At 36.5% G+C, this 16371-nt stretch overlaps 1 protein-coding gene across 1 annotated transcript; it reads right to left on the bottom strand.

The window, feature by feature from the left end:
* Positions 1 to 4837: 4837 nt before the first annotated feature.
* sox32 (SRY-box transcription factor 32) lies at positions 4838 to 6632 on the bottom strand. Its single transcript, XM_027169515.2, has 2 exons — positions 6300 to 6632; positions 4838 to 5734 (listed from the first exon to the last, which is right to left on the bottom strand). Exons 1-2 carry the CDS (start codon positions 6583 to 6585, stop codon positions 5109 to 5111), a joined length of 912 nt encoding a protein of 303 aa, XP_027025316.1. The 5' UTR covers positions 6586 to 6632; the 3' UTR covers positions 4838 to 5108.
* Between the last annotated feature and the right edge of the window lie 9739 nt (positions 6633 to 16371).

Below are 16371 nucleotides of genomic sequence, written 5' to 3'. Positions count from 1 at the left end.
ATGGCAGAAATGGGAATTGAGCAATTGAACCTTTTCAAATAGTTTGTTTTTTTATTTATGAAATAGACAGAAATAATTAGCATTTTTTTTTTTCACATGTTGAGGTTTATTTCTCACCTGCTTCCAAACAGGGTAAACTAAAACTTCAGTCTAATAGACATAACCCATTGACACCAACTTTACTGTCTTTCTTCCCTGATTTATGAAGGGAATATCTTAAATTTCCATCAGTCATGACTCTAAATAAGAAAACATAGGCATTCTGTAACCTTTGGAAAAGTCCATGTACTCCTGTAGTCTACATACTGTATGGAAATTTTGTAATGTTAGTAAGACCAAATAAGGATGCCTTCAAGTAAGAAGACAGAATTTACTACCATTCACATGTGTACCTGTATTTTATCAGTCTTTCACTGTCAGATTTTTATGCATAAACTAATCTGTTATTATATATAAGATTTTCCTAATTATATATACCCATATACTCTGATATAATAACAATGTCGATAATGTATCATATTTACATACTCAGATGTTAATTATTTTCTTTGCTAATGCTAGTAGCTGGATAAAAATACCCGTTTTGACAGATCAGAATGCAATCACAAATCAACACCTATTCTTAATGTTTGAACAGAATGTCTTTGATATCATAGCTCCAAATTCACACACTGACACCCACTTACATGGTGACAAAGACGATTATGATTATGTTAGAGGTGATGCTCAGGCAACTGGAAAATATGGTTCGAAATGTGTTAACAGAATCAGGAGGATAAACACCACTCTGTAATTTCACAAATACTACAAGCTAGCTACACAAAATCTATCCACATATCTAAGTTACATTTAACACTGCCAAACCATCTTCAATGACTATAAAGCAAAATATATTGCTTTATTTTAATAGTTTGCTAAACAACACCTCCCAGAATTTTCTCAAAATTGTCCACTGTTTAGAAATCAAAGTCCCTGGTGGATTCGATGCTCCAAATTAATATTATTATTTCCTCTCTTACCAAACACACTGCATTCGATAACAGATAATTGATACAAATATTATAGGTTAGATGCTGAGGAGACAATAGCCCATGATTTGCTTTTGAAAGACATACCATTTATAGATAATTCCATTAAAACCCGTAACCGTTATAAAAGCTAGAAGCAACATAATTTACACAACTGTGACCACATGTTGAGAAGCAAATAAATGACTGAACAGTAATCATTCACCTTTCACTCAGAATCCACTATGACACACGCCTTGGTATCAAATCTACAGCAATAAATAAATCAATATATAAAACATTGTATTTCACAAATGGAAAGAAAGAGGAGTGACCAGTTTAGAGCATATTTTCAGCAACCTGTTGGTAGTCAACAACCAAAACAAAAAGGAAAAGGAAAATACTTTAAACTAACAGAAATTGCAAAAGAAAAATGATTTACTATATTTTGTTTTATTGAATTTGTGTTTTTTCGCTTGTTGTGTACTGACCTCATTTTGGTCTAATTCCTGTATATATGTAATGACCTGCTCTGTGTGTCTGCTCAGAGAAAGGTTACGATCTTTACTCTTAATGTTAAAAATGTTGTGTATTTACACAAGCCCAAACTAAGGCTGCTATACATGACATGTCTATATACATATGATATCTGTAATAGTGTAAAACATCTTCATTAGTTACTATAGCTCCTCTATAGTTTGTGTGTATCTACATGGGTATTGGTGTTACTTAATATAAATTGGACCCAAATATCTCAGTGTCTCACTGTGTTATTACACAAACCGTCATGGGGACATTTATTCACTGTAAAAAATAAATAAACAAAACATATCATGAAAAAAATACGTCTTTCTTACACTCTAATATTTACAACATAAACATGTCCAAGGGATTGTTCGGGTTTTGTATTTGTTTCATAACTACTGTAATTTGGAGTGTGCCATTACTGTTCACGGTCATATCAGGAACTTGATAACTCTCTCACACAGTATATATTTTTTCAGCTACTGCTTTTAACATTAAATCCTAGCATTCTAAGGTTCGACCTGTTGTATGTGTCCTCAAAATGACCGAATGTGTTTGGTAAAAGAGCCTGTATGTAAATGCAGGTCATATTTAGAATCATTATATTCAGTGTAATGTCCCACAAACATGCTCAGACGCATATATAAACACACCAGGACAGATAACAAAGCGTGATTTCACACTTCACCTTCTTACTCTTCTTCTTAATCTACCTCTAACATACAAACAAAGACAGAACTAACTAAGAGAGGATGTAATTAGCTACCAAAGAAAGGAGAAATGTTTATTTGTAACATGGCACAGGGTCTCTATCATTACCATTGTATGGAAATGTAGAGGTCTTTCCCTCTGTACTTCTATTGCTCTGCATCCTTCACACAACTACTTACATCGACATACACACACCTGGATTCACATTCAAGTTTCTGGTGTCTTGGGGTATAAAAATACCACACAGGGGACATCAAAGACTTGACACAAGCTCATACACACAGAGGAAGGAGATCGATGTTGAGAGGATCAGTAAACATGGGCTGATCACACTCCTGCAGCTACTGGAGTTCTACTCAGGACGATGACTTATTAACTTAGTCTGATAAAAGCACACCAATATAAGAATGCTTCTTGATCAAATGATCGTTTTTTATTCATAAGATAAAAGGGTATTTTTTTTCAACCAAGATATTTTAGCTTTAATTACAAAAAAATGAAATCTACAGTTTTCACAGATTTTTCACTGATTTTTCTAATAATTTTCTGTTTTTTTAATATATATATTTTTTAATTAGTTATTTAAAAGTTTTTAATAGGTTAGCACATAGATATATCATTAAATATATATTAAGGAACTTTCTCCAAAAAAACAAACAAACAAAAAAACCCCTGAAAATGTCCAGAGGATAAAACACAAACAGTAATAAAGCAGGCATTTTTTTATGATTCCACAAACCTTTGAGATTTTTACACAATCTGTTTTAATACTCACTGCCCTTTCTGTTACCCGCTTTTAAACAGCTTTTTCAGCCTAATAATTGTCGTAACACCATTTATTGTCAAAGACAATAAGTGCGAAATGTGGAGTAATTTCCAAGATGCTAAATAAACTTTTTTTATTTATTATACTACTGATGCATTTTAAGGATTGTCATTCAAAAATAATTTAGTTTATATACTAAGAACGGTAAAGAGCAATAAACTAAATAAAGTTTTGTTTGCACTTTTTACCTTTTGAATGTATTAAGTGTGTAATTGCAGTATGCTTTAATTAATTGATAATTGATAGTTATTAGATTGTTATTCTTTATACATCTACTGTAGATGGTATTTGAGCTAGAGCTATTATTGAATAGATATTAATAAATATTCATATTTTCTTAATGTTCCTGTGTTGCTGCATTGCCTCACTTCCATTTTAGTGCCTCAATTCAACAATTGCTAAAATCTCATCTAATAGGTTCCACCTTCTATACTCATTTCCCTTTTACAAAGCATTTACAAAAAGCATTTACTGGAACATTTGCCACAGGAGAGTTCAAGCATAGACATTATTTCACACAGATACACATGTAACTTCAAGCCCACTCAGCTTGGCCAACAGGAAATATTCAGTACTCCAGTTCTAATGAGGGTTATTTCCTTTTAGCACACAACTCTAAGCAGTGTTTAATAGTGAGCAAATATGGACCATGAAAAGCCATAAAGTTTAATTATTTCTAAAAACATAACTTGTAAGAATCAATCTTTCACGTCCCAAAGTTTAATGCTGAAGGAAAATTGATCCGATTCCCCACCAAACAGCACATCATTTACATAACAATCCACAAATGCTTTAAATTCCCCAGATCATTGACATTGAGCAAATAACAGTCAATTATACAAATATTGCAATATCATGTTTATTCTGCTTGCTGGTTGAGGAAAAAAATGTCCATGCACACATTCAGTGCATCTGAGTTTGAATTGATCAGAATTTATTCAGCATGCTGATTAATTTCAGTGGTTTGGGAGCCGAATGTTTAAAGTTCTGTGCTTGTGACTAGAAACATGTTTGAATGAGTTCGAATTTCATCTTTCTTGAGCAACCTAAAGTAATTGATTGAGTTTTATGTAGTTTTATTTCAGACAAAACCATCTGACAAATCAGTACGTAATTTTGTTGTATTTATTCTGATGCTAATTTATGCCATTTGCATTTTTATGCATTTTAAACTAAAATTCTGTTTTGTCCTGGTATGATCTAGTTTGGAAGTTGTTAGTTTTGTTCTTTGACGGACATCAGGGACTCCGGCTCCACCCGGAATGCAAACATTTGCGTGAGATGTGTTAGGAGGACTCCAAATTCTTTAAATGATATTCAAATATAGCTTCAAGCCCATTGGTATACAAACAGTACAATTATAATGCTTTCTTTAAAAAAAATCTAAATTGTGAACATTTTATTTATAATATAATAATACAAACTTGTGGAAAAACCCAACCTGGTGAGGAAGATAAGTAGTAGAGATTACCCCATGAACCAATCAGCATCACACTCCTGACACGATCAAACACTCAGACAAATAGGTCTAAATGAAGAACAATGAAAGAATAGCAGGACCTCTGTATTCTGACCTCACATGAACCTTGGGGATGTTTCTGGAACATGAGGAAATAGACCCAAGCATTTTAACATCATTCAAGATTTTTCAGGGATTAAAAACACAATTAGATTTAAACATTTTATTTATAGAATCTGTATTTGGACTTTCCCACAATTCAAGTAATAAATATACATTCCAAAAGTACAATGATGTATGTTGGTGGTGGTCTGTAACAAAAGAGCAGCAACGTTTAAATGATTTAAAGTGAGGTAGATGACACATCTTAGAATAAGATAATGGATTTTCTAGAGTCCACATTGACAGTGAGAGTCAGTTTACTCCTAAACTTCATAAATAAATACAAATATTTATATACATAGTCACAACATTTTGAAAAAAAAAAAATCTCATTTTCAGGAGCAACAGAAAAGTTTGTGGTTTGACCTATTGCATAGTCTCTTGGGTTATAACACATAAGTTGTTTGCTTTGTGGTGTTTATTGGAAGTGTTGGTCTTTAGGCTGGACAGGATTCAGGTACTGGTCAAACTCACTGCGGTCCAGCTGGTCAAGCATGTCCACTCGTACCTGTTCCAGATAAAATTCTAGCGATGGCCTGCCTGAGCACAGGACACAAGCACACACTTCTGCCCCTCGCAAATCCCACTGCTCACTTCTCTGCTGAACTGTATGCTGGGAACTGTAGTACAGCTGGGGTTCTGCTGAGTACACAGACTGCTGTGGGCATGTTAAAGACGAGTTTAAGAGCACTGCTCCATCTGGAAACGTTAACCCTCTATTTGTAAATGCTGCACCATTCTGTGATGGGGCAGGATGATGCTGGAAACTGGGACCATATGCATGTGAATACGAGTTTGGCAGCATGTGTGAGTGTGTATATGGATATTGAATATCTTGATTCTGGACCATATAGCTAAAGTTGTGGAAGTTGGGTGAGATGTTGGTTTCACTTGAAGGCATCTTGGTAGCACGTTTGTTGGTCTTGCGCCGCCTGGGACGGTATTTGTAGTTGGGATGGTCAATAGTGTGTTGGACCCTCAGTCTTTCTGCCTCCTGCATGTACGGACGTTTCTCTGCCAGAGACATGGCTTTCCAGGTCTTACCTAGAGAACAAGTGACACAGAATGAGTGAATATTAGAAATATGATCAAACAGCTTAAAATAATCTTTAAACAAGCAATAGTGTCTAATTTTAGCTCTGGGTAATGGCATTCCTGATTCAATCAATCCACTGATTAGCAAGGCCTTTTTATGATACATTTAGAACTAGACCAGTGAAAGCACTGATCTCTGTATAGATGTAGCGTTCTTGGACTGGCATCTGACAGCTTGATAAAACGGATGACTTGGACATATTGTGCACATTATGTTTACGTGTTCCATCTGTAATGCTGTAACGTGTGTTACAAATATACCGGATGTGGTAGTCTAGTGTTTAATGTGTTGGACTACTGACCAGAAGGTCATGAGTTTGAATCCCAGGTCCACCAAGCTGCCACTGCTGAGGCCCTTGAGCAAGGCATTTAAACCTCAATTACTCAGTTGTATAAATTGAAATAAATTGTAAGTGACTCTGGAAAAGGGTGTCTGCTAAATGCCAGAAATGTAAAATATATTGACGATATTATGTGTTAAAGAGCATCGGACACCTCTTGTTTTTTCACTTACCAAGTATTTTACTCAGGTCGGTGTTTTCCAGATCTGGGTTGAGCTGCGCAAGACGTCTGCGTTCCTCTTTAGTCCAGATGATGAATGCGTTCAGAGGTCTCCTCACTCGACCTTCCGCTGTCGGTTTGGTTTCCGGACTGGAGCAGCTGAGCTCGGACTCAGCCGATGTTGGACTAGAAGGCCCTGAGACAGGAATCTCGCGCTGTTCAGACGGTGCGTAACAGCGCTGCTCGCTTTCCAGCATTTCTTGCATCTCCAGAGAAGGAAACATTCTGTCAAAGTACATGACCGTCTTTAAGACTTCTTGTGCCTCTTCATGTCAATCCTAGAGTTCGAGTCGGACTTTAAGCACAGCGCGGACCAATGGGCGCACAGAGGAGTGGATTAAAGGTGTGAGCCTCCACAGGTTTCCCACCTAAGTGAGAACTCCAAAGGCTTACAGTTAAAAAAAAATATATAATAATAATAATAACCAAAAGGAATGATCAATAAAAAAATCTATATAAATTCATTCCAGTAAATAAACCTATCGGGTTTTTTTTTCTGGACAGATGCCAAACCTGTAAATTTGTTGTATAAACAGCAAACAATAACTGCACTTATTATTATTTTTTTTTTTACATGGTATAACCTTTTTACTAATATATTCAAAGGAAAACCCCTTTTAATTTCAACTAATGATCATTTTATAATTTGCAAATCATTATCATGCTTTTCGAGTGTGTATTGATCTCCTTTTCTTCAACAGATTTCACAAACACTCATATTAGTCGTAATCAGCTACTTGTATTTGCTACTATATTTGCCAGGTCTGCAGTAAAGGGTTCACGTTCAGGGCAGTCTCACGATACCACCACTGCTGAGATATCTGTTTTCCAGGCTGTTACATATCCAGTCCCCATACTGTATAATGTACATTGTGAGTGAATGTACCTAGTCATAGGATCCAGATGTTGACATGTATATGTGCTATTAGTTTAAAGGCATGTATCGACAGACGTGCGTGAGACTTTGGCTCTGCTGAGACTTGAAAGAGCATGTGTGAAGGTTATTTTGCTAAGCCTCAGGTTTTTGGGAACGATAAGATTTGCTCACGGAAACCTGTAACTGTAGGAAGGAAACGTGGCCTTGGAGTGGTGCAGGAGCCCAACAGGCCTTGCGCACTTTATTTTCCCTGCGGAAAAAATCCCGACCATCAAAACTCCCTGACAGAGCTCTCTGTGGGATTAACCAAGGGCGGCTTTGTTACCCGAAATGTCAATATCTTGTTATGAAAACAAAGTTCTGTATTTATTTTAGTTAAGTCTTTAATGTGTCTAACTTTAGTCAATTGTACAATCTAACTACATGAGAAGCAGAAGCATTGCACGATATGTATTGTACAAAACTGGGGATATATGTTGCTCTATTACTGTGGTAGATCCTTCAGTTGTGTAAATAGGAAAATTGAGCAAGTGTATAAATTTACACTATATATTTTATACTGTATTTTTTAGAAACTTTCTCAGAAACTGCTTTTATTGCATGCTTTAAGCAAAAATGTGTCTGAAATAAATCACAACTAATGCAAAATAATGCAGATTAACATAAAATCTGGCTAAAGTTCAGCAATGTTTTAGTTTTATATATTGCAAGCATCTCAGAAGCAGTAGGTAGCAATATAATCACATTCCTGTGCTTTCACACAAGTGGTGAAATGAATGTCCAACATATTCTATATTCTATATATATTCTGTAGCAATTTTAAGAGAAAATGCGTTGGAGAACTCATACTGCTATCTACTTACTGAGGAGCTCGAGAGTGTATTTAGCTCTTTCATTTGCGAGTGTGTATTGATGCCCTTTATTTAAAAATTTTATACGTCTTTAATTTACATTACAAATTGAATCAGCACTTGAGTTTTGGTGCATAGAGTTTGTATGTTTATTTTTTAGCTCTAATACACACAAATCACTAGCCGGAGATATTGCTCTGCTGTCTGCTGGTTTGATTAATGCACCTGCTGGTTGTTACTGTGTGTGTGTGTGTGTGTGTGTGTGTGTGTGTGTGTGTGTGTGTGTGTGTGTGTGTGTGTGTGTGTGTGTGTGTGTGTGTGTGTGTGTGTGTGTGGGGGGGGGGTTTGTGGGGGGTAGCAACATATTTACTGTAACCTTTAAACGTTTGTTTTACATTTTAAAACTAACATTTTGTCCGTGTTTTTAACTTACTTTTCTTTCCGTCTTCATTAATTTCTATATAGATTAATATTTTAATTGACAAATCAATATTGTATGGAAACTCTTATGTGAATGAAGTACTTCGGAGAGAGAGAGAGAGAGAGAGAGAGAGAGAGAGAGAGAGAGAGAGAGAGAGAGAGAGAGAGAGAAACAGACAGACAGACAGACAGACAGACAGACATAGAGAGAGAGAGAGACAGACAGACAGACAGACAGAGAGAGAGAGAGAGAGAGAGAGAGAGAGAGATAGAGAGAGAGAGAGAGACAGACAGACAGACAGAGATAGATAGATAGATAGATAGATAGAGAGAGAGAGAGAGAGAGAGAGAGAGAGAGAGAGAGAGAGAGAGAGAGAGAGAGAGAGAGACTTCAATTCAGTTTAATACCTCCGCGCTTCAGCAGCCATAATATAATCATGGACAGAATCGCGTTGACACCTTGATCAAACACACAGTCATCAGTACAGAACTGGTCTCTCAGTTAATTCAATGAGGCCAATGATCAAGGTTTAGATTTTTATCTGTGTGGTCTGGCTCATGTCTGCGCGCCGGCCGGGGCACTGAAACCTGTTTCCCCTCCTGACAAAGCAGAGACGAGCGTCCGTTAATCGATACAATTTAAGAATAATACATGTTAGACAGTCTAATGATACTCCAGGTAATCGAATTGAAGTGAAGCGATCGAGCTTTTTTTTTATCATGGAGGTCACGAGACCGAGGATGATTGTGTATTTGTTAATTGGAGACTAATTTGATCTTTTGCGCAAGCGATGATGATGAAATGAGAAAATACCGCAAAGCCACGTAACTACATCAGACAACCGTCACAACACCAAGGACTGATCAAAGGCTTTTTGTTTGTTTCTTTGTTTGATTTTTCCTCCAAAAAAATAAAATAAAACAAAATCTAGAATCCAAATATATGGTTTCTTTGGTTGCGTAAAAGGCGCAACTTAATAGGCTATAAATAAATAAACCGAGTTCATGCCAAGTTCATTCATTTGATTATACCGTGGTGCAACAGATCTCTATAGATCAGTTAGAATCATCAACAAAGAAATCAGTAAATAAAGTGAAACATATTTCCATCCTAACCTTGTACACTTCCCAAATGTGAATACACTTCTTATGATGTAGCAATTTGCATACAAAAAGGACCGAAATGACAGCACACCAATACACATTCCTCCGGTGGCCCTAATGCGTGTTTACACTAATAAGCGATTCCTTTTTTCTGTGGAAAACTGCGCTGTAGAGCAGAAGTGTGGAATCCACATGTGTGCGTAAACGCGAGCGCAGGCCGCTAATGGGGTTAGATAATGACAGCGAGCTGCTCAGCGTGAATACAATAATGTTAGTAGTTTCGGTTGACATTGCAGGAAATATCGTGGAACTTTTTTTAAACTTGGAAATACCTCCAGAAGTGTATTGTAGCCTGCACAAAAGTATAAAGAGAGAGACACCAACATCTTTTGCACGCTTCGAGTGTACCGTTCTCTGCACTGTGGTATGGAGTGTATTCCAGAAACGAAACAAAGGTACAAGAGTGCTGCTGATGGTTCAGTGATGTATCAGCATCATAAAAAAAAGGACATTCAAATGATTCAAATGTGACAGATACAAAGCACAAAGTCAGAGAGATGTATCACTAGTTACAAGAAAATGCTCTAATACATTTGTTTGTTTGTTTGTTTGTTTGTTTGTTTGTTTGTTTTGGTGGAGTGAAGGTACAGTGGAATTCTATACTTTATAAATGTTCCTCTTTGATTATATTATTCTAACTGAGGAGACGATCAGTATCCCGATAGTATTACTCCAGTGCCAACCATGTGCACCATAAAACTGCAGTTTAGACTCTACAGATTTGGCTGTATGTCATGTTTTTATGGGTAGATAGTTATGGGTAGATAGTTATGGGTAGATAGTTATGGGTAGGGTAAATATAGACCTTACCCAGGGAAAACTGGGCATGGGGTAGGAATAAATCCTGGAACATGGATATGGAATATGGAAGTGGGGTGGGATGATGCTACAGTACACTAGACTTTTAAAATTCCTTTAATTGCAACTGCTATAAGAACAAAAATATAACAATACCAACAGTGACAGTAATAAGAACACAATAACAACAACAACAACAACAACAATAATAATAATAATAATAATAATAATAATAATAATAATAATAATAATAATAATAATAATAATAATAATGTAAATGAAAATAAAAAGTTAATTCATTCAATCATTATAGGTGTATTTTTAAAAATCATTATTACAGAGCACACACATAATTGCTGCGAAAGTAAATGCATCTGTTTCCTGGACGAGATGCCAGACCATTACGGTACAAATAATAAATATTAACATATTTATGTTTACTTTCATCAAAATTGTATTACAGAGAAAAAAATATGCAAATTGTTGTTTAAATGACTGATCGAGAATAGATCATGTAGATAATGAGAAAATGACATAAAATATATAGTATAATAAAACTCATTCTGATGAATTAATCACAATCAATTGTATAAATAAACATACAATTAATCAGTTTGGTATACAGTTTTGAATATTACATTGTACACCGTGTGTGTGTGTGTGTGTGTGTGTGTGTGTGTGTGTGTGTGTGTGTGTGTGTGTGTGTGTGTGTGTGGGTGTGTGGGTGTGTATGTATATGTTGAATGTTGGCTCAGATCATCTGGAATGTGGTAATCCACAGCTAGATTGTGTGCAGTTGAATGGCCTCTGTGCTGTGTGAATGGGGATTGTCTTGAACACAATGTTCCATTGTATTGGACAGCAGACATATATGAGTCTGAGCAGAACAGAGCCGAGTCAGTAAGTGTGAGGAACTCTGGAGAACTGCATCTCAGTCCTGATGTTTAGCTCATTTTAACTGGGATGTACCTTTTGGAAATAATGGGTCTTATAGAACTGCTTGGATTTACCTGCTGGATATGGCGATGCAAAAACACTGGGCTGCTTTGGACTGGATACTTGGACTCAGTGGCATTTTTGTGTTTGGGGAATACTGAGTGTTTCTCCTGACTCCTAGAAATCTGAAGAGGCATTTCTTTTCTTTTTTGATTTAAAGGGTTTTACAAGTTATGAGAATTTGTGTTTATGTACAGTCTGAAGCAGAAATGTGTGTCTGTTGAATTCCTGAATGTACTAGCTTTTGTATATTTGGTATATAGCATACTATTTAATGGCCGGCATTAATTAGGGAAGGTTCTTTATCTGAGAGTGTGAAAGTTTTCAGGTTATATAGAGAATGACAAAAAGGAGAAGGGCACCCATGTTTTGGCACATTTCCATATAAGACTAAATGTGTGTGTGTGTGTGTGTGTGTGTGTGTGTGTGTGTGTGTGTGTGTGTGTGTGTGTGTGTGTGTGTGTGTGTGTGTGTGTGTGTGTGTGTGCGTGTGCGTGTGCGTTTGTGTGTGTGTGTGTGTGTGTGTGTGTGTGTGTGAAAGAGAAAGAGACAGAGCAAAAGGTAGATATTTGCACCCTTCTATACAGAGCTGCATTAAAGGGGCATTGTGTTTGTATCACACTGCATTGTTTCAGCAAGCAGTGGAATCAGATAGGTGCATAGACATCATCCTTTCACCCTTCTGTTTCTCCACCAGATAAGCAGGTGAGTATGAACACAGGCTGAGTGTATTGCCCCACGCCCCCTCCACAAACAGGGGTCTGGGACCTATAAGACAACACACAAGCACACACCCACAGAGGATTACAAGACCCCTGGGGCACTGTGCTTACAGAGCCCTCATTAGTGAAACACAATGACACCCCACCTATCAAAGTAGATAATACACAAATACACATGCATATGAACGCACCCGCCCCACACACACACACACACACACACACACACACACACACACACACACACACACACACACACACACACACACACACACACACAGTGTATAGATTAATTTGTTAATACAGAGAAAACTTTGATTTAGTCACAATGCCCTTATTAAGATATTGTTGATGCTCCATCTGAGTTTAAAAAGTATTTTTATAAATGTAGGACATTAAAGAGTCACTGCTTTAACTCTGCACTCACAACGTTATAGAATGATATATAACATGCAGAGTGAAATTAGATGTTGGGATATGATATTTTTGCCATATCAGCCTCTCTTTTATCCTAAGTTCCATTCTGAAAGCTTAGCATTACAAATTAAGGGTGATTTCTTTGCCTACGATCTGAAATTATACCATATTCCGACTGACCCTGTGTGTGTGTGTGTGTGTGTGTGTGTGTGTGTGTGTGTGTGTGTGTGTGTGTGTGTGTGTGTGTGTGTGTGTGTGTGTGTGTGTGTGTGTGTGTGTGTGTGTGTGTGTGTTAAAGAATTTATAGCACACTAGCATTCAGTGCTAATGCTGAATTGTATTCCAGTTGGTGTATGTGATAAGATGGCATTATCAGCCTCTGGACCCCCTGAAACTATTGTTCACCTCTCAAGCAGCTGTGATCAACTACTGTATGTCACAGCAGGCTACTGCACTGTATTCAGCTCTGATCCTAACACACACGCATACAAAGACATTCCAGTTCACACACATACACACACTTTTTACAGGGGGTTTCCAATGAACAATTTATGCAGAGTTGCTGTTTATATCCAGGCAACCTAATACTAGCCTTATATAACCTACATGTGAGCTAATAAAAGAAATGTTTCGGATCTTTTCGTTTGGATAACTGCAAATTTTATTTAGTTTTTTTTTTAATCATTCCTATTTCATTTTTCATCTTTTTTTTCATTATTTCTGTCTCTTTTATCGCCACTGTTTTTATTTTTTTAATAATGTAATTCTAATATTTTGACTTCACAACCTACAGCCTCATACCATGTGAACAATGTATATTATACATATATGTATATTTCAGTTGTCTTCTAATTATTTTCTTATTTTCTGGGATGTATATCATTTTCTTTTTAGCATAAGTAAGTCGAATGACATATATGAAACAACCATGTTTAATGAGTTTATCTTAAGCCAAAAGTTTAATAAATAACAGAATTTATATATACATATATAATACATACATATATATATATATATATATATATATATATATATATATATATATATATATATATATATATATATATATATATCCTTGTACATCTTAGAAATAAGAGTGTGACCGATCACATATGTTTCATCACGTCAATTTCTCAAATTAAACATACTGTTGTAAATATTATGGCAGAATATTGTTTTCTCTATGATGTACATTATAACGAAGTGTGGTGGCATACAGCACTTGATCGAATCCTTAGTGCAGCAAAAAAGAATGTTTAAGAGTAAAAAAAAAAACGGAAAAAGGGATGAAATCATTTACAAGACAAATATATATTGAGAAAAAAGAAAGAAAGGATTGCCATTGTTATTATCAATGATAGGTGATTAGTTTTCATATTGGTTGCAGGACACAAGTGATTTATCTAGGTAAAAAACACAGAGAAAAAATTGGAAGTTCATTAGAAGTTCAAAGAGCAAGCAATGGATCCAATTCTTAGTAACATATTTACATGCTGATTCTTGTGTTCAGATTGTAATGCTATTTATTTATGTATAAATTAATTCATTTATTTTCAAATCTAGGGACCCAAAAAAGACTAGAGACAGTTCTGCTGAATATGTTATACACAATAAAAACAATGTGCAATGTAGTGTTTTGTCATCGTTTACCAAGGAAAACAATAATCTCACCATTTTCTCACACACCAACATTAGTAGATCAGCTAAGAAAGGTCTGCTGTTGGTTTACCTTCAATGTTGGATGTAATACAGTATTCTCTTAATAACCAGAATGCAAAAGTGATGAAAACCAAACACTCGATACAAAACACATAAGTAGGCTGATTTGAGTCAAGGGAAATCAGTGTGAGTTTGATTTTTCACAGGATTATTGCTTCTCACTTAAACTGAGCACTGAGTACGTTAAATTAAATTAAATTACATTAAATTAAATTATAGGTTAAATTTACAATACCTGAGGTGATCTTCATAGCCTCAATTGAGGTCAAAGATAAGGTAAAGTAAACTTTATTGAGACTTTCTCAATTTTGCCCTCTCTTTCTCTTTCACTACCCCCACCCCCCCCACACACACACACAGACACAGACACACGGACACATGCACACACACATGCATGCACACGCCTACACACACACACACACGCACATGTATGCACGCACACACGCATACACACATACACTCAGTGGGTTTGGTGTTTAGTGTGAGCAGAACACTAGCTCTCTGCTGCTTTGAAGATAAGCGCTGGTGTTCGCTCATAAACACTGATTGTGGCCTCGCTTTCCTGAGATTTTGATTTATTTAGAGAGTTGCGCTGAGAGCAGTTGGACCTCTCTTCCTGCCCTTTTCTGGCCATGTAAATCTTGCTTTATTATTGGCGGCAGGAAAACACTCCATCATACACTTGCGCCACCCTCAGTTTCACCTCAAGGCCCGGTGCGGACAGATCAGCCCCAAAGAATGGCCTACTGGAGCTTTGATGGGAATAAAATATTAAAATGCTCTGGTGTTTAAGTCGAAGTTCAGTTCATTGTCTTACTGTCCATATACACCGGAGTGAAAAATGAGCAACAAGACAATGCAGGGCCTAAAGAACAAAGAGCTACTATAACTAGTAGCATGAACTATACTCCATCATAAGATATTGAAAACTGTACATATGGAAACTTGATAAATCATACTGGTGAAATGTTGTGCATGAGGCAAAGTATTATTTAAGCAAATTAGGCAACATTTCTCTCATTGCACTCTCTCTCTCTCTCTCTCTCTCTCTCTCTCTCTCTCTCTCTCACACACACACACACACACACACACACACACACACACACACACACACACACACACACACACACACACACACTCACACACAAACGTCAACACAAACATGTGCTTCCTTCGATAAAGTCAGCAGAGACTGAGGCTGAGTCCCTTAAGACAATATCTGTAAGCCTGTGCTATAAATAGGTTGTAGTAAACTCTGTGCGCAAAACTCAGAAAAATCGCAAAGGATTAAGTGATCTCATATGATTTCCTGGAATATGTACTAAACTCATTTTAATAGACTGTGTGTAAACCTGTGCTGAAATATTGCCTATAAGAAACGCCCGTGAGGTAAGAAAATAAAAGCATAAAAATGTAACGTAAATTTAAATGTAATATAAATGAAAAGCCATCGGGTCTTATAGTATACATTTTCCTTCTGGCTATCAAGAAATGATTGTGGATGAATTATACATTGTATAATGTTATACTGACATGTTTTCAGCTGCGTTAGCTTCAGTAGCGGTCAGTATTCGGTCAGAATGTCAGGAATGTGTCGGGTAAGTGAGGACACCACATCATGAAGCGATCATCACTGTGCTTTGGAAATTAAACAGGAAATATTTTAGCACCTTTGATGTGATTGCGAAGTGCAATACGTTTTTATACCTCGTGTATTTCAATTCATCATCCTGGCTGTTTTTTTTTTTTTTTTTTTTTTTTTTTTATGGAGAATCAGCGCCTCAGGCCGGATACAGCTGGATGTGAGTAACACCACGTTCACAGCCGCTTTGCCTGGTCGCTTTCTACATACACACACAAAACAGAGGCCGGAGAAATGCAGCTGGTTCCTGTTTTCAGATCCGAAAAGCCTCTTATTTTCCCTGCGTTTCCTGCTCACCTGCTCCACTTGATCCTAATTTCTTCACTGGTACACTAGCAGAATTAAAGACCCAAAACTTTTCCTTTGTTGATGTTGTGGTACCTCCAGAGGAACATCTTTTCTAGCTTTAGTACATCAATCTT

This window comes from Tachysurus fulvidraco, chromosome 1 (assembly GCF_022655615.1).
Source record: "Tachysurus fulvidraco isolate hzauxx_2018 chromosome 1, HZAU_PFXX_2.0, whole genome shotgun sequence".
Taxonomy (NCBI): Eukaryota; Metazoa; Chordata; class Actinopteri; order Siluriformes; family Bagridae; genus Tachysurus; species Tachysurus fulvidraco.
The sequence above is the reverse complement of the archived record's forward strand: the minus strand, read 5'-3'. Positions and strand labels throughout refer to the sequence as shown.